Source organism: Microtus oregoni, unplaced genomic scaffold, assembly GCF_018167655.1.
Source record: "Microtus oregoni isolate MIOR12 unplaced genomic scaffold, Mior012 000114F_ref0000099, whole genome shotgun sequence".
Lineage (NCBI taxonomy): Eukaryota > Metazoa > Chordata > Mammalia > Rodentia > Cricetidae > Microtus > Microtus oregoni.
This window is the reverse complement of record NW_024544743.1, coordinates 802,744-821,301: the sequence shown is the minus strand read 5'-3', so window position 1 is coordinate 821,301 and position 18,558 is coordinate 802,744. Positions and strand designations below refer to the sequence as shown.

Sequence of the window (18,558 nt, the reverse complement as noted above, 5' to 3'; positions counted from 1 at the left end):
ACACCCACTCCAACAAAGCCACACCTCCTAATAGTGCCACTCCCTATGAGATTATGGGGGCTAGTTACATTCAAACCACGCCAGCAATCAACCAGGACACCCTAGGACACATGCATATAAGGGTGCAAGGGTAAAGCCCAGTACTTGGTGTTCAAGTCTAAAAAATTGATTTAAAATAAAAATAGTGAAATATTCTTCCCTTTAACTATTTTTCAATTATTCAATGATTAAAACACACCCTTAACTCTTAGACCATCTGAAAATGGACAGTAAGTTAAATTTAGCTCTTAAACTGCAGTTTGGTGACTTGAGAAAGGGGCAGCCAGGAACTGAAGCACACAATAAGTTCGGATGATCCCCTAAGCATTATCTAGGGTCTATCAGTGAAAATAAAAGCCACTTAGAAAAACCAGCAACATGCAAAGGACAATTTAGCAACAATTCATAAAACTCCATCTATTTACGGCCTCTAGGAAGAGTTTCTCTCCAATTCTTATGTACACTGTCTCCCAGTATTAAATTTTTTTTGTTTTGTTTTGTTTTTTGTTTTTTGAGACAGGGTTTCTCTGCGGCTTTGGAGCCTGTCCTGAAACTAGCTCTGTAGACCAGGCTGGTCTCGAACTCACAGAGATCCGCTTGCCTCTGCCTCCCAAGTGCTGGGATTAAAGGCATGCGCCACCACCACCCGGCTCCCAGTATTAAATTTTATTTTTATTTTGCTTTTTCAAGACAGGGTTTCTCTTTATAGCTTTGGTGCCTGTGCTGGAACTCGCTCTGTAGACCAGGCTGGCCTTGCACTCACAGAGATCCGCCTGCCTCTGCCTCCCAAGTGCTGGGATTAAAGGTGTGTGCCCGGTGGTCACTCACGAGAAACTACACGATAAGAGTAATGGAGGAAGCTGGGCGGTGGTGGTGCACGCCTTTAATCCCAGCACTGGACAGAGGCCAGTGATCTCTGTGAGTTCAAGGCCAACCTGGTCTACAAGATCTAGTTCCAGGACAGGCTTGGACAGACTCCAAAGCTATAGAGAAACCCTGTCTTGAAAGAAAAAACAAAACAAAACAAAAAAAAAAAAAAAGACTAATGGAGGAGGAGGAGAAGAATCAGAAAAGGAAAATGGAAAAGAAAGAGGAAGAAGCTATACAGTGAGTGGTTCATTTAAAACACCAGGAAGGGTATTATCAGGGAGGGAACAGTCAGTCCCCTTCCACACGGGTGGCAACACCTCTGCATTTCTGTTCTTGGGGTTTTGAAATCCTCAGTCCGAAGCAGGGGGCAGTGAAAAAATTTCCAGGCCAGACCTGCACCTGATTCTCCTCATCCTTTTACTGTCTTTCTTGATAGTGTACCTATCACGTGCCTGAGTGCCTGGCATTGATGCAGCAACACCTGCCTAGGCCCCAACGCCATCCACAGGAAGTAGACGATTTTGCAAAGGGCTACAGAGTAAACGGAGGTTCCCGTTTGTGATGGAAAGTCAATGCTGGGCATCCCTGGAAAGAGGAAGGGGGTGGGCGTGCTCAAAGAGAGGCTTCACCCCGCCCTCCTGCCCGCCCCGCCTGCCCCACCCCAACCAGGTTCCAGTTCAAATCATTTAAAAGGTTGCTGGAAGGGTTTCCAAACTGAGGCGGTAGCAGGTGGCCCCGTGGCATAGCAGAGGCAGTGTTCACTCTCAGGCAGAGGATGTCCAGGTCAGAACAGGGAAAGAATGCTGAGCCCAGTGGCCCCGAAGTGAGCTTGGAGCTGAGGCCAACAGCCCCGGGCAACCAAGGACGCAGCAATGCAGCCTTCCAGGTGAGCAGGGCTGAAGGGGGACCAGGGAACCTGCTGTCTTCATGTCTGGCAAGTTCAGTAACAGGAGCTGTGGACTCCCTGAGCCACAGCGAGAATGTTAATTCTGTAATGGGTACGCTTTAAGCCCTTTATTTCCCCCACCCCCGACTTGGACTCCTCTAGGTTGGTAAACCTGAAGTGTCTCTCTCTCAAGGTCTCCTGCTGATCTGGACTGCTCTCGTCACTGGGGAAACAAGGGCCACCCTCCTCCATTTTTGCCCCTGGACTCACCAAGCTTCGGGATTTACCCTTAGGATCCTCCTCCCAAGATCTGGACAGGGGAAGAGCAGGGGCCTCAGACCTCAGGGGAGGTAGCAGAAACGTGAATGGGTCCTGAGCCCGGGTGGAATGTAGCCCAGGAGCCTGCCCAGAACAGCCTACTTACGCAAATCTGTGTCCTCAGCCAAGAACTGAGTGATTAATACTCCTAGTCTCGGGGCTGGGTGCCACAGGTGGCCAGGGAGTGAGGCCAGTCCCTGAGCTTGCTTCAATGCTCTGCCTCCTGGGAACCTGGGCTTGAGTCCTCCTTATTTGGCACTGGGCACCGAGAGCTTTGAAAGACAGGAAGCCTACCTGAGCAGGACTCAGTAATCCTTGGGCTCCACGGTCACCTCACGAGCAGAATACACTTTTGGAGCTAGCACAATATGGGGGAAGCAAGCGTGCTTGTTGGCGTGAGCCTGCTCTCTTCCTCCGCCAAGTTCCTGTAAGTTCCGGAAGCCCTGATCTGATTGTCAACAGTCACGATGCCGCCCATCCCATGGTTTATAGGTAGGAGGAGGCCTGCAAATTAAACTGATAAAAGACAGGTTGGTTCGAAGAGGGGAAAGAATATAGCTTGTATTAGTATTTTAATTTTGACATGCACGGTGTCCCAGAAGAAAAGAGGTGAAGCGTCTACAGGAGTGGTGTGCGAACTCCGGGGCCGTGTACCGTTTTATCCCGTGGCTGTGTACCGTAGAAGCGACCAGAAAAGACTAGGGGCAGGGCTTTAGGGACGGTAGATCATTGCAGCGACAAGAACTAGATGGCCAGTTAATGGAAGATAAGCGTTGTGTTTTGGTGTTTCTTTATGCGGACTTCTCCGCTGGTGGACTGGCTCGGGTCTCATCCCTGAGTGTGTGTGGGAGGGAAATCCGTGGGCCACATGTAGAGACTGTCTGCTCTTCCCTCAGAACCCTCAGTAGGACACATTCATAGGCGTCACTGGCATAAGCACAAAGGGAAGGGGCTTTAAACATGGGAGCTGCCATTCAGAAGAAAACAAGGTTGGTGCAGGATACAGTCAGAGTGAACGTAGCAGTGATTTAAGCAGAAGGGCTCTGCAGAAGATCTGTGTCACCAGCAGCTGGAGACAGAATGTGCACTGGGGGCTCCATTTTTTTTTTAATCCTTCCTGTTCTCTCACAGCACAGACACCATCCCTGGCAAACAGAATTCAAATTACTCCTTCCCAAGTTTGTTTTACCAGGGTTTGGGGGCTTTTTGTACACCTGTATTTACTAGGCAAAACCATTAGCTCCCCGCCCCCCAAATATGGCCAGCACTAAGAAGGAAGGCTAGCTCAAGCAGACGGCCATAGCTTTTGCCCTCAAGAAGCAGAGCTGGGCAGTACCTCCAGAAAGATGCAACAGAAGAGAACGACGTGAAAATGAGGGCAAAGTTGGAGCTGAACCTCCTGAGAGCCACGAGGGCACGGTAGAGGACGTGAGGACTTCAGGTGGGGCCATCTGAGGAGCAGGAAGGGGGTCAGTGGAGCGTCAGAGGCAAAGAGCTGTCTGGGGCGTATGAGGATTGCAAGTCTGCCATGGAGGTGGGCAGGAGCACAGGACATTGAGGAGGCTGGTGACACCGGATGATGAGGGCAGGGGAGGTGGGCAGGAGCTCAGGACATTGAGGAGGCTGGCGACACTGGATGATGAGGGCAGGGGAGGTGGGCAGGAGCACAGGACATTGAGGAGGCCAGTGACACCGGATGATGAGGTCTCTATGAGCTAAAGTGCTCAAGAGGAAATCTCCATTGATTTAAAGATACATCTTGTGTCCACACTGAAGGACGGACTTGTGAGTGGGGCTCCAGGGAGGAGGCCAGGCCACACACACAGGGCGTGGGTACTGCAGTCTCCGGGACTGACAAGGAATGAACCGCTCCAGGGTGAAGACTCAAGGTGGGGACAGGGTGTGAAGGGTTCTCCCGCTGAACTTCCAGTTTTCCTGTTAGACGGGATCAGAATGCTACATGTGCCGGGACTGTTGAGAAAGTCCAATGCACAAATATAAAAAAGTACGCGTAACACACACGTATTTGTGAAAAAACATGGCTGGCTCATGGCATGAACGTAACAACAGCAAGGGCACTTGGTGTTGTGGCAGTGGAAAGTGAAGCTGTCTGGCCCAGGATGTCAGAGATTCCTTTCGTTTAGCAAGGACATCCAGAGTAAGGTTGGTTCGAGGAAAGAATGAATTCCATCGGAGGCCTGTGGTTAAGATTCCAAGGGTCTCCACCAAGGTGTAAATCCACTGAGGCTCAAAGAATGGAGAAGCTGGAGGATTCAGAGAAGGAAGCAGGAAGAGCCTCTAGGGCAGCTGAGCAGACCCAGGCAGGGTTGAGGGCAGCCGAGAAAGCTGCAGGGTCAGTAGAAAGAATGCTGAAAGGCAGAGAAGATGGGAGGAGCAGACCCCAGGATCGCCAGTCCTAGAGCTGATCCAGGCCAAGCCCTCCCTGTTGCTGACCCTTTAACCTCTAGCTATGGATCCCATACAGCATCCATGCTGCTTTTAAACCTTACAGCCAGAAATGCGAAACACATCTTTCGCTGTCATCACACGTATGTGAAAATCAGGCAGAGTGAAGGTTTTGTTCCGGTCTTTGGGGGGCTTCCTAAGAGTCACTGTGGTGTTGTGGACTGCTCTTCGGTCCCCACGGCCGCACTGACATAAGTTCTCTATCCCATAAATATTACTATGAATGGCCACGTGCATTATCACGCTCGGAATTTTCTTGGCCCTTCTACAATCAGTGTAGGACTGGGCACACTTGTACACCCTCCTGGAACATCCGGGTCGTGCTCAGGAGTGGAATGGTGAGCTCACGACATTGAAATACATCTGTACTGTTTGTTGTTGCTGCCTTGGTGGTTTTGGGTTTTGGTTTTGTCTTGAAGCAGGGTCTCACGAAGCCCAGGCTAGCTTCCAACTCTGTGTGCCTTGAATTTATGATCCTCCTACCTCTACTTCCTGAGGTTGGGATGGAGGTTGTGGAGGGAGGACATTTGTGCATGCTGAGCAAGCTGTCTTCTAACTGAGCCCAGACACTTTCAACTTCCACTAATAAGGCCAAACTGGCTTCCTACGTGATTGCGCCAATTTAGAGCCATCAGAAGGGTGTGTGTTCTTGCTTCTCCTCCATGGCTTCACCGGTTTTCAGTTGCCTGTGTAAGTTCGGCCACTCTGGTGGGTGTGTAGCGATACAATTATACAATTATCAATTAACACAGCACACTGAGAAATGCATCATCAGGCAATTTTGTTGTTGTACAAATACCCTCTTTACACAGAGCTAGACAGTATAGGCCAGCCTCCGGGCTCACCCAGGTGAGATGAGGTGAGCAGGAAGTGACGAGCCCTTGCCGGGGTAAAGAGCCTCCCTCTGTAGGTTTAACCACACTCTAACAGAGCGATGTGCACTGGAGGGACCAGAGAGACGGCTCAGCAGTAAAAGGGGACTGCTGCCATCCCTGGTGACTAAGTTCCATCCATGGTAGGAGAAAAGTGACACAAGCAAGTTGTCCTCTGACCTACACACACACACACACACACACACACACACAAGTAAATAAATAGAAAATTATTTTTTATGTATGTGGTGACCCAAGGCTATACTCGGGAGACCAGGATGGAAAATCACACGTGTAAAGACTATCCTGAGTTAAGAGCAAGTTCCAGACCAGCCTGTGTCACACAGGGGGACCTTTCGAGTGAATGACTCTCAAAAGTAGACATGTAGTTTAAATGGGCGTGGCGCCACAGGCAAATCCCTGTATTTGGGAGCGGGAGGATCATGATGAATTTGAGGTCAACCTAGACAATATGGTATAATCCTATCTAAAAATTGTTTCAGAAAGAAAGGAGGGAGGGAAGGAAGGAGGGAGGGAGGGAGGGAGGGAAGAGAGGCAGACCGTGGGCTCTTCTATAGATCAGTGGTTTAATGCTTACTCAGCCTGCACAGGGTCCGGGTTCCATCTCACTGAGGTCTCTAGTTCCCCAGGAACACTGCAAACAGGAAGTTGTTTCCGACCCTCTCTTTCTTTAAAGGCCATCTTTCCCCCACTCCATAAACATGTCTGTCAAGTGTCCATACCTGGTACAGTTTCTGGAATAGGAAAACAGAAAGATTTCTCCAAATTCAGAGGAAATGGGAGACAATCAGGAGAAGACGAGCGAGGTTGACACAGGGAAGCCACACAGGGCTCAATTTCCAAAGGTGACATTCTAGGCAAAGTTTTGACAGATCAAGTTTATTAGAAGGAGTCCCTTAGCAGCCTAATTCAGCTTCCTTCCTCCTGTGCGGGAGCATCAGCCTTGCCACAGCCGACCTCAGACCCTATGCACCCAACGCTTGCTCTGAAGTCCGCTGAGCCAGGTGTGGTTGTGCGAGTCCTCAGTCCCCACACTCAGACGCTAGGGTCAGCCTGAGCTACGTGGATGGACCTGTGGTTCGTGGTTGAAGGCTTGCCTGACACACACAAGGCCTGAGTTCCGTGCCCAGCCTCACAAACAGCAACAAAACACAAGCAAAAGTCCGCTGGGTGGGACCCGCTTAGGCAAGGCTTGGGGCTGGACCAGAGTCGGGAAATCCAAACACCGAGCAGGGCCTGAATGACTCAGTGAATGAGCCATGGACCCAGCCAGGCAGGTTTGGGAAGCCTGCTCAGCAGAGTCCCAAAGGCAGAGATGGCTGGAGAGTGAGTTCTGCTGGGAGGAGAGCAGCTGGGGAGCAGGTGCAGATGAGTTCACGCTGGGTGGAATCACACAGCAGAGAGGAGGGGTGCACCCTATCCTAACGGGTCGTGTGCAGGTACTCAGGGGTTTGTCTTGGGGCTCAGGACAAGCTTGACTCCACACTTGAATTAAAATGCATAAAATGTGGAAGAATGATTTGCTTTTCTTGTTTCTATCTTTGTTGTTTGTTTTGGAGACAGAGTTTCTCTGTGTAGCCCTGGCTGTCCTGGAACTTACTCTGTAGACCAGGCTGGCCTTAAACTTAAGATCCTCTGGCTCCTGACCAGTGACTTCTGGTAAAGGGAGTTTTCTTAATACTTTTTGTTTAATCTTTGGCAGTTTCACACACACACACAATTCTCTTGACCTCCCTTCTCTACCTCCTCCCCTCTGCCATAACATGTCAACATGTCCCCGCTCACCTTCATGTTCATTTTATCTATCTATTTATTTATTTATATTAGTAAAGAAAGTTTTTAAAATATCTACTCTACTGTTTCCTAAAATAGGCATGAGTGTGTCTATGCTAACTTTCATCTAGGGAGAAAGAGCCCAAGAGACCGAAACCAAAATCCCTTCCATGACAGCCTCAGGAAAAGCACTTGGGATCAGCCCTTCTAGGCTCAAACACTTCCAAACAGTTCCTTAAGAGAGGCGCTCTTGCTCCCGGTGACAAAGACCTGGGCAGAGAACATAGGCAAGCTGTTCTATCCGACACCATTGCTCACGGTTTCCTTTAGCTCTGTATTTCTGTCATACGGTGCCCTCACTTGCATCCCCGACTCTAGGTGTTTCTATTTTGTTTCTATTTTTGTCAGCCTACTGAACAGTTGTCAATTTTGTTCTTTTTAAAATACCAACTTTGGATTTTATTACTTACTCTATTTTTCTAGTTTCTTTATTCTCACTATCTTTATTCTCATCTGATTTTCTTCCATTTGCTTTGCTTCTTGCGCCCAGGTCCTTCTGCATGTCAGGCAAGCATTCCGTCACAGTCAGACCTCAGCCCTCATTTTCCTTCTTCCTTCCATTCAGTGTGCTGTTCTTTTTCTAGTTTCTTTCTGTGAATGGTTAGATTATTGGTTAAAGATCTTTTTTATGATTGACTTTTATTTTGTGTGTGTTTACATGTAAGTCCGTGTGCCATGTGCATCCTTGCCTCAGAGGCCAGAAAGGGGTGCCATTCCCCCTCAGCTGAAGCTAGACAGTTGTGAGCTGCCATGTGGTTGCTGGGAGTCAAACCTGGGTCCTCTGGAAGAGCAGCCAGTGCTCTTAACTGCTGAGCCATCTCTCTAGCTCACGATTTAAGATCTTCTTTGTAATGCAAGCCATTACAAGTTCCGAATTTCCCTCTAGCTCCTACTTTATCTCAAAAGTTTTGTGTCTTTGTCTTTGGTTATTTTGAGACAGTTTCTTAGTTAGGGTTACTATTACTATGATGACATCGTGACCAGGGAGGAAAGGGTTTCCTTGGCTTACACTTCGTCACTGTTCATAACCGAAGGAAGTCAGGGTAGGAACTCGAACAGGAGGAGCTGGAGGCAGGAGCTGATGCAGAGGCCATGGAGGGTGCTGCTTACTGACTTGCTCAGCCTGCTTTCTTATAGAACCCAGGACCACCAGCCCTGGGGTGGCCCCACCCACAATGGTCTGGGCCCTCCCACATCAATCACTAAGAAAATGTCCCAGAGGCTTGTCTGCAGCCTGATTTTATGAAGGCATCTTCTTAATTGAGGATCAAATTGTGACTTAACTGTGACTCTAGCTTATGTCAAGTCAACATAAATCCAGCCAGCCTAGACGGGGTGTCACTATGCAGCCCTGGCTGGTCTGGAACTCGTTATGTAGCCCAGGCTGGCTTTAAACTCGTAGAAATCTACCTTCCTACACCTCCAAATGCTGCAATTAAAGGCCTGTGTAATCATGGCCAATCACAGATTTTTAGACAGTCCCTTTTTTGAGACAAGGTAGCCCAAGCTGGCTTTGAACTTGCTATGCAGTTAAAGATGACCTTGAACTTCTGACCCTGTCACCTGCCCTGGAGTTCCTAGCTGGAACCCAGGACATCCAAGTGTGCTAAGAAAACACTCCGCTGGTGGAGCTGCATGCCCAGCCCTCTGAGTCTCTCTACTGATATTCTCTGGTTGGGATATTCTTCTAGTACAGACTCGAGGCTTCTTTTAAGCCTAATTTCCTTTAGCTTTCCAAACACACTGAGAACAGATACCAAAACGTGTTTGTAAGTCCTGCATCTTCAGTATGACGCATCTCATCTATTCATGTGGCTCATCATTTTTTTTTATTAAAATTGAACTTTAAAAATCTAGTGTGGCAGTTTTAAGAAACAGATTACCCACTCATCGCTAGAGTTTCGTCTGTTTGTTGTTTTGGTTTGTGTTTTTGAGACAGGTTTCAACGCGTCGCTTTGTGGAACTCACCCCACGGCGTAAACCAGGCTGGCCTTGAACTCATAGAGATCCTCAGATTAAAGGCGTGTGCCACCACTGCCCAGCTTATTTGTGTTTTTGACACAGGGGCTTCCTTTGTAGCCCTAACTGACCTGGCTAGCCTTGAACTTGCGGTGAACTCCATTCTGCCTCCTGAGCAGTTCATTGGTTTTGCCGTTTGGCTGTTGTTCTCGGTTGTCTGGTGACTTGAGTAACTTTTTTGTAATTAGTCTTCTGGGTCACGTGCTCTATGTGACAGTTCCAGGATTTCTGCAGCTTCTCTAAGCCTGTGGGCTGGGATGAGCACTTGCCTAGCTCTGGAAAGGCCCTGGTTTCAATTTACAGTAGGGAGGGAAGTGGGTTTCAGCTACACACACACACACACACACACACACACACACACCTTCCAAAGCCCTTTTTGGACAACTCTGGATCTATTAAGGAATTTAAAGACAGGTTAAATACTAGCAATCTTCTGGGGGAGATTTAATGTAATTTAGCCCTCCATGACTGCTCGGTTGCCAGCTTTCTTGGTGGCTGCAGGTGTGTTTTCACAAGACTGCCCTGTATCTTGAAGAGAGACTAGAAGGAGGGGGTGGGAGGGGGATATAAGGTACCTCAGAGCTGGTTGCACTGTCTTACTTGATAAATGCCCTTTAGGCCTCAAAAACTTATATATTTTTTCTGAAAGAGTAATATTTATAGTTTGCCCGGAGTGCAGAGGGGTACTGAACATGTTTATAGGTGGAAACACATGGGTACTGGTCAGGAGGGTGGGGGTGGGGCTGAGGTTCAGAGTCATCTCTGCCACTTCTTACTGAAGAGAGAGAGACTTTAGCCATCTAGTGGTCACAGGCAAAGGAAAGGGGGAGGCTGGGTGAGAGAGGTGCCCTCCTGAGCCCAGGGGACTTCTTGGGGCTGCGGTATCTACATTTGGATTACACGGCACAGGCCCCAGTTTGTCACCCATCCATGAATTTAGCTGGACTGACATACAAGTATCAAGACAATCCCTAGTCAGCCTCAGGGCCAGCAGCTGTGACTGACTCAGACGGCCACACGTCCACAACCATCAGGGTGGGCTGTAGAGCGCTTCAGAACCACGCGTCCACAGCCATCAGGGTGGGCTGTAGAACGCTAGAGAAGACAGGCAGGACCCAGAGGAGTTCCGGTTTTAGCTTTCCCTCGCAGCGCACAGAAACTCCACTCCAGGGTCCCTGCCAACCAGTCTCATCCAGACACCCTTGGTGAAGGAGGAGTCTGGGATCTGAAATCTAATCTGACAAGAGTTGTCAGATTGGGTTGGGGGAGGATTGGTGTGCATATCTGGAATTTTCTATATAAAAGTTCTTTGTGAGCAGGGACTTTAGGTCCCCACACCTGAAACTCAGATCAGAGATGGCAGATAGCAGTAGCTGTCACTCAAAGCCAGGATCTCAGTCTTTGGTGACTTCAATTCCACCCCTTTCCTGAATGAGGTGGCTGACACACAGAAGCAGCTTAGGGCCTCGCTATGACTGATGCTCGTACTCTGGGAAGGGACCGAGAATGATCATATGCAGCCCTGCGTCCTTTGGCGGTAACTGAAATAGAGCCTTTGTGACCTTGTCCCAGAACAGCGTCCGTGACTTCCGGGAATGACTGAGGCAGGACCTGCAGACTTCACAGTCTGCCCTCCAGTCTTTGGCTTCTGTGATGCGGGCCTTTGTCTTTGAAGTATGTACATGTCTGTGCATGGGTATGAACATGTAAGTGTCCACAGAGGCCAGCAGCATCAGATCCCCCTGGGCTGGACTTCCAGGCAGTTGTGAGCCATGCTGCAGGTGCTGATCCCACTGAGCGAGAATGAAAACCACCACCCAGTTTAAAGTCGGCCAAGCCAGCTTTACTCCCGACAGCTAGGACTGCTTCTCAAAGCGGGATTAGAGAGAGTGGTGTGCGGTCACTTTTCAGGCCTCTTTTGTAGGGAAAAAAAAAAAAGAGTACAAACTGGGGATTTTCAGAGGAATTTGGTGACATAGGACTTGGCAAGCAAATTTTACAGAAGCAGACAGCAGACTTATTTGGCAGATCATCCTGGCAGAACAGCTCAAGATATTTTAAGATTCCTTGGCAGAAAGCCTTATCAGGATAGGGTAGGTGGAAGTACGAGTCAAACTCCATAGGGTAGGGAGCATGTCAGATTCCAGAAACAGCTAAAAGCACCGTCAACTTGAAATTTGCAGCAAATAGAAATGACATTACTCAGACCTTATAACAAAATGGCTTTTAACTCGAGATGGAGTCAGGCTGGTCCATCACGTAGACACTAGGAGCCGAACTCCAGGCGGCTGTAAAAACTGTGCGTCCTCTCAGCTGAGCCATCTCTCCAGCCCTCAAACCTTTGTTTTTGTTTTGCTTCTGAGAGCCAAAACTGTTTGACTTAAAGTGTGACCTACAAATTCAATAGGAGTTTATTGAGCCCTGACACTGTGCTAGGCATTATACTAGGAACCTCAAACAGAAAGTCACTGTTTGGTTATCGCCAGTGACAAACTAGTACCTCTGTATGTATGTGTGCGCGCACGCGTGCGCATACACACACACACACACACACACACACACACACGATTCTGTTCCCAGCATAGGTGGGACCTTCACTTTGTCTGGGAATCAGGGAGTCACTGTTTTACTTATGCCAAATGAACATTTTATCTATGATTTCATTCTTTCATTTAATCAAGTATTCTAAGAGGCTGCCTAGTGCTAGCCAAAGAGAACTCTGGCTAGGATGCTATGGCCTGAGCTGTTTTCTATGTTATATTTTACAAGGAAGAATCAGCTTTGGAATGGGAAGGTGGGAAAAGCTTGGTCCTGGAAATGGACATGGTGGAAAAGGGAGGCAGAGAGCAATGCAACCCACATCCTCCAGCTACCCTCAAAGCGCCTTGCTGAGTACAAACTCCTGGCCCGAAGGGTCTAAAATCATTAACCGCCTTAAAACTGAATTTATGTCTGCTACACACTCAAGAGCATTTTAGGATAAACTAGCAAGCGAACGATAAAGAGTTAGAACTGAAGACACCATGTGACTTCTCATGAAAAGGGTCAGAGAGCAGTTCGCTAATGCAAGGTGAGGCTCTGTCTGCCATGGTGAAGGGTCAGCCACGGTGGGAAAGGGACCAAGATGCGCAAATCTGTGACAGACATTATGAGCCCTAAGTCGCACGTTTACCTCACCCCCTGACCATCTTTGGGAGGGTACCAAAGCAGCAGGAGCTGTGAAGTTGTGCGGTTGTCACCTGAGAGTCCCCCGCTTTCCTTCGGGGTACCTCCCTTCAGTATCACAGCTTTAAGGTTAGGTTAGCTTTACAACATTTACAGGGTTTCTCTGTGTAGCCCTGATGGTCCAAGAACTAGCTTCATAGACCAGGCTGGCCTCAAACTCAGAGATCTGCCTGCCTCTGCCTCTGCCTCTCGAGTGACCCCCACCCAGTCTCCTTGCTGCACCCCCCCATGCCTTCCCGTGCTGGGATTAAAGACGGCATCGCCACATCCATCTTAAAAATTTCTGATTGAAGGAACTGAATTCAGAGTTTTCAACGGATCATATTGTGTCAGGAATACTCACACAGAAGAAGTTAGAGGACCTTAGCCTAGTGTGTAGGGCCAGGAAGCTTTGAAAGGAAAACGTGTTTCCCTGAGACCCCAGCACGCACAGGTAAACAAAGGGGATAAAGCAGCAGACGCTTGGTGAATGGTAACAGATTCAGCATGGGAGACTGAGAGACAAGCAACACCCACATCTCAGGAACCACCAAACCCCAGGCTTCCTCTTGGCCCACATGCTACTTCCTCATCCTCCTTCAGGTCGGAGTAAAGGAAGAGTGGTCTGGGAAGGTGAGCCAAGGCAGCCCAGGAGCAGCCCAGGAGCAGCCCAGGGAGCAGGAAAGGCCACTTTCAGTGCTCCCGGTACTGGCTGTACTCAGTGTGGCAGAGACCTCGGTTGGATATGACAAGTGGCCTCTTGCCAACAGGAAGACAGTGATAAGCTTCTGAAACAGGAGGCACCACAGGTGGGAAAGAGAAAAGTCACACACTCTGAGGCAGGAAAAGCAAAGGTTGTGTAGGCAGAGTTGAGTCAGGCTGTCTGGATCTGCAGCTTACATATACACACATACACTCACATGCATGCACGCACATACATATATACACACAATACACATACACACATGCACACACAAGCATGAACATACATACACACATGCACACACATACACATATGCACACACATACACACATACACACACATACCACTCAGGCAAGTTTTCTCACTTTTCTATTTCTTTCTCATCCTCAAGCTGTCTCAGTCCTTAAGTACAGGAATTTCTTCAGACAGGGTAGCTAATGCCCTGGCCTCTATGGGCACCTATATGGACATGCACACCCCTACAGGCAGACCCACACACATACACATAATTGAAAACAAATTCTTAACACTTTAGGTAAAAGGCTGGAGGGACGGCTCAGTGCGTAAGCGTGCTTGCTGCTCTTGCTGAGGATGTGTGTTCAGTTTCTAGCACCCATGCGGTGGTTCAGGGCCACCGTTACCCCATTTCCTGGGTATATGGCGCCCTCTTCTGACCCCACAGACACCAGGGACATACATGCAGACAAAGTACTCATACACAAAATAAAATTAATAAATAAAATAATTTTAAAAGTTAAAAAAAAAAGGTGAATGGGTGCCCTCATCACAATCCTGTAGAGAAATAAAAGCCCCAAACCACAAGTCCCAGGGGAAATGGAGACCCCGCCCTCACCACAGGACTTTTGCGCAATGAGGGCAAAGTCGTAGCCTCAGCAAACGCTAGAATATCAGCAATGATTTCACACCACTTAGCTGGGGGGGGGGGGCAGATATTCAGGTACAGAACAAAGCAAGCCAGAAATGTATGAAGTCAGTCTCTTCCTGTAACAAACACTGGAGCCCGTTGGTGTGGCCCTGTGAAGATGCCACACGATGCTTCCCCGACCAGACTCCCTACAGCACCGAGGTTTGGTCACAGCTCTTCCGCGCGCTCTACCATGAGTTTTGTCCCTGCCTCCTCCCTACCCCCATCGCTTTTTATCTGAACCCACGTCTCAATGAGTTAGCAATGCAGGCCTTGAATTTACAACCCTCCTTCCCCAGCCTCCTGAGTAGCTGGGATTATAGGTCTGTGCCACCTCCCTGTGTCCATACCCAGCACTGAATTAAATCATCTGTACAATGTGAAGCTTCTGCGCCTTTAGTCTGGGCCAAACTGGGAGAGCTTGGCTCCCAGATGTGTCTCGGAGAACTATGAAGTCTCTCTTCAGAGGCCTGGAATACGTTAGTTAGCTTCAGCGGCTGACTTGATGCATTTAAGGAGAAGGAGCCTTAGTGCGAAGTTTGCCTCCCTCAGACTACTTTGTGGCCATTCGTGTGAAGCACTTCTGGATTGGAGGCTCACTCTTCTCAGGTGTGCCAACTTGACAGCTGAAGCCAACTGTGCCCTGCTCATTTCTGCCTTCCTCCTATCTACGCAAATGTTTTTCCTAAAATCTTTATGGTATATGAATGCACGCTGTGTGTTTCTGTTTAGTCTATGTCTGTTTAATCAGCAACCCTCTGATGTAAGTACTTGGTGGCCAAGTTAACTTAGAAATCTCCACCAAAGAACTGTGTTCCAGATGTAACTTGGTCAAGCACAATGCTGATCCACTATCAGAACTGCGTGTAATCTCTCCTGCTCTCCTGCCAGGAAGGTAAAAACCCTGGGCTGTGGTATAAGACTCTGTTTTGGGAGGGAGGGAGGGAGGGAGGGAGGGAGAGAGAGAGAGAGAGAGAGAGAGAGGAGAGAGAAACTGAAGACATATTTTCTGCTCTGTTTTTGAAACGAATCTGACCAAACTGTGTCTCAGCCAAGCGTTGTCGGTGTCTGTGGTTCTTTGGTTGTAGGTATCAGACAACATAGAAGCATCCGTAGTCTCAAACTTCATCAGGAGCCTTAAAGGGAAAAGGCCTTCTTGCCACTGTCCAGGTGTGGGTAGATCGAAAAGACGCTTGCAAATGAGAAAACCCATCTGCAATCGCTTCAAAGTCCTCGCTCTTTTCTCTCTCACTCACATCTGGGGATTCGCTGCTGAGAATAGTTCCCATTTCACATGATAAACAGGATATGTTTTTGGAATTACAGACACAGCCAAGTTCATCCCAACTAGCCTGTGACGTGGCATCTTGAGGGGCTAGGGGTACAGCTCAGTGGTGGGGCACCCACCTCACATGTTCAGCGCCCTGGGTTTGATCCCCAATGCTATGAGGAAGGGGAAGAGGGAGGGAAAAGAGTGAACAAGCACCTTGGCCATCTTGATAGCCATTGTCACACTATAATTAAACAATCAAATTTATAATTTACAGTGACAAATTTTCTTCCATCCCCTGCACAGCGCCTGTCCTATAGTAGGGGCACAGTCATTATTTGTTGGAGGAATGAGTGAGAAAACTTAAGAAGGAACTCAGGACACCTTGGTGACATTCAGGCCTGAGCAGAAAGAGACCATGATAATACAGGAAGGGGAAGAGGGCAGTCTGGAGCCAGGAGGATATAGTCAAACTGTGATAGTCCTCAAGAGGAAGTGGGACTGGATGAGGGCATTTTAAAGAGAAATTGGACCTTGTATGATGAAAACTGGACTTAGGAGCACAGAGAACATTGAAACTTAGGAGTGTTTCAATCGAAGACAAAGCAGAAGTGGAGCAGTGGGATCAGAAGAAAGATTGGCTTCGTGAGTGAGGAAAGATGCCTGCCTACAAATTCTTGGCTTTGGGGATAAAAAGAATTAATAACAATACAAACACTGAAGATGCATGGGACAGAGACTGTGAATTCATTTTCTGCTATACCAGAATAACAGAGAATGGGTGTCATTAAAAAGGAAATAAATAAATTGCTCAGAGTTCTAGAGTCTGGAAAGCCTGATGTCAAGACACCAGCATCTGGCAAGGGAGGGAGGGAGAGAGCAAGAGGCCACCCAGAGTTATGATCTTGTTTGTCAGTTTCTGTCACTGTGACACAAACTAGAGTCACCTGGGAAGAGGGTTTTTTTGTTTTTGGTTTTGGTTTTTGGTTTTTCGAGACAGGGTTTCTCTGTAGCTTTGGTGCCTGTCCCAGAACTAGCTCTTGTAGACCAGGCTGGCCTCCAACTCCCAGAGATCCACCTGCCTCTGCCTCCCGAGTGCTGGGATTAAAGGCGTGCGCCACCACCACCCGGCTGGAAGAGGGATTCTTAACTGAGGAATTAGACTGCCCTGCACACAAGTCTATGGGACATTCTTCTTGATTGATGATTGATGTGGAAGGGCCCAGCCCACTGCAGGTAGTGCCACACCAAGTCAAGGAGTGCAAACACCAATCTTCTCTGGTCTCTCTGCATCAGTTCCTGCCTTGCGTTTCGGCTTTAGCTTCCCTCCATGGTGGACTGTGATCCTGCAGGCCAAACAAACTCTTCCCTCCTCAAGTTGCTTTCCATGTTTTATCTCAGAACAGAAAGCAAACAAGAATAATGAGCAAGTCACTGCCTTGGGAAAGAACCCACTCTGGCAATAAGGACATAACCCATTTGCCATTGGTGCACCGATCAGCTCCTGAAGGTCCCAGCTCTCGACTCTTTGCACGGGAACTCTGTAGCACACAGTCAGACTGCAGGAAAGCCATGGCACACATTCAGACTACAGCAAAGAGGTTCAGCAATGCCATGTGGAGATACACGTCCTACTGCAGCTGGCGCAGAGAAATAGAAGCACGGTCACACTGCTGCTCTGGCAGTCAGTGGCTTTGTGTTTCTAGACTTCTCTGGCCCTCTCCCTTCAGAATGCATTTTAGAAGTTCTCACCGAATATCTTCCTTACATCAGATAGGCAAAGCTACATCAGAGAAAGGCAAGAAACAGTGTCGGAAATTAGAACCAGGCAGAAATCATCATACGTACAATCCAGTACAAAAGATAGGCAAAACAGTCAACCAGCCTTTAAAAATAATAGGAGAGCCAGGCACAACAATGCATACTGTAGTCTCAGCACTTGGGAGGTAGAGGCAGGGAGATTGCTGTCATGAGCTACTATGGCAGAAACAGACTAACATATTTGTGTCTCTCTGTGACATCAGACTTTACAAAATAATAGTGAATTTACAAAGTAAGATGTAATGGCATCTCTTTGCTACATAAGATCATTTTTCTTAGCTGGGCTGTGGTGATGCTCACTTTTAATCCCAACACTCAGAAGGCAGAGGCAGGCGGATCTTTGTGAGTTAGAGGCCAGCCTGTCTACAAGAGCTAGTTCCAGCACAGGTTCGAAAGCTACAGAGAAACCCTGTCTTGAAAAACAAACAGAAAAAATATTATTTTTCTTGGTGACCCTCCTGTCCTGGCTAGTTTTATGTCAACTTGACACAAGCTGGAGTCATCAGAGAGGAGGGAACCTCAATTGAGAAAATGCCTCCATAAGATCTGGCTTTAGGGCATTTTCTTAATTGGTGATTGATGAGAGAGGACCCAGCGCGCTGTGGGTGGTGCCCCTCCTGGGCTGGTGGTTCTGGGTTCTATCAGAAAGCAGGCTGAGCAAGCCTCCTCCACGGCCTCTGTGTCAGCTCCTCCAGGCTCCTGCCCTGTTTGCGTTCCTGACTTCCTTGAAATATGGACTATGATGTGGAAGTTTGAGCTGAATCATCCCTTTCCTCCCTGCGTCGTTTTTGGTCACGGCATTTCATCACAGACATAGTAATCCTCACTAGGGCACCTGCTAGGGTAAACAAAGGTTCTTTTGTTCTTATTTTTTTATTTTTCAAGATGGAGTCTCATCATGTAGCCCTGACTGGCCTGGAGCTCATTATGTAAACCTAGACGGCCTAAAAGTCACCTGTCTCTGCCTCCTGGATGCTGGGTTTAAAAACGTGTGCTGCCACAATTAGCTATTTTATAAACGTTTATTCATGTGTGTTAATGTGTGCTTGTGTGAGTATATGCCACATGAGTGCAGGTTCCCACGGAGGCCAGAAGAGGGCGCCAGGTCCCCCTAGAGCTTGAATTACAGGTAGTTGTGGACCACTGTGAATTCTTGGATTAAAAGGGTTGGGTCCTTTGGAAGAGCAGCAAGTGATCTAACCACTGATCCTCTCTGCAGCCCCTTGTATCTAAGTTTTTGTTTTGTTTTTCTTTGGTTGGTTTTGGTTTGGGATTTTTTTGTTTATTTAGTCTTTTTGAGACAAGGTCTCT

The 18,558-nt window shown here is 48.2% G+C and overlaps 1 protein-coding gene across 1 annotated transcript in view; it reads left to right on the top strand.

Annotated features, from left to right (window-relative positions):
• The first annotated feature begins 1,640 nt into the window (after positions 1-1,640).
• LOC121443902 (solute carrier family 28 member 3-like) overlaps positions 1,641-18,558 on the top strand; it is a 53,214-nt gene continuing 36,296 nt past the window's right edge. The window contains exon 1 of the mRNA XM_041645658.1: positions 1,641-1,795. Coding sequence (XP_041501592.1) covers positions 1,685-1,795 — 111 coding nt within the window. The 5' untranslated portion in view covers positions 1,641-1,684. The remainder of the gene's footprint in view (positions 1,796-18,558) is intronic.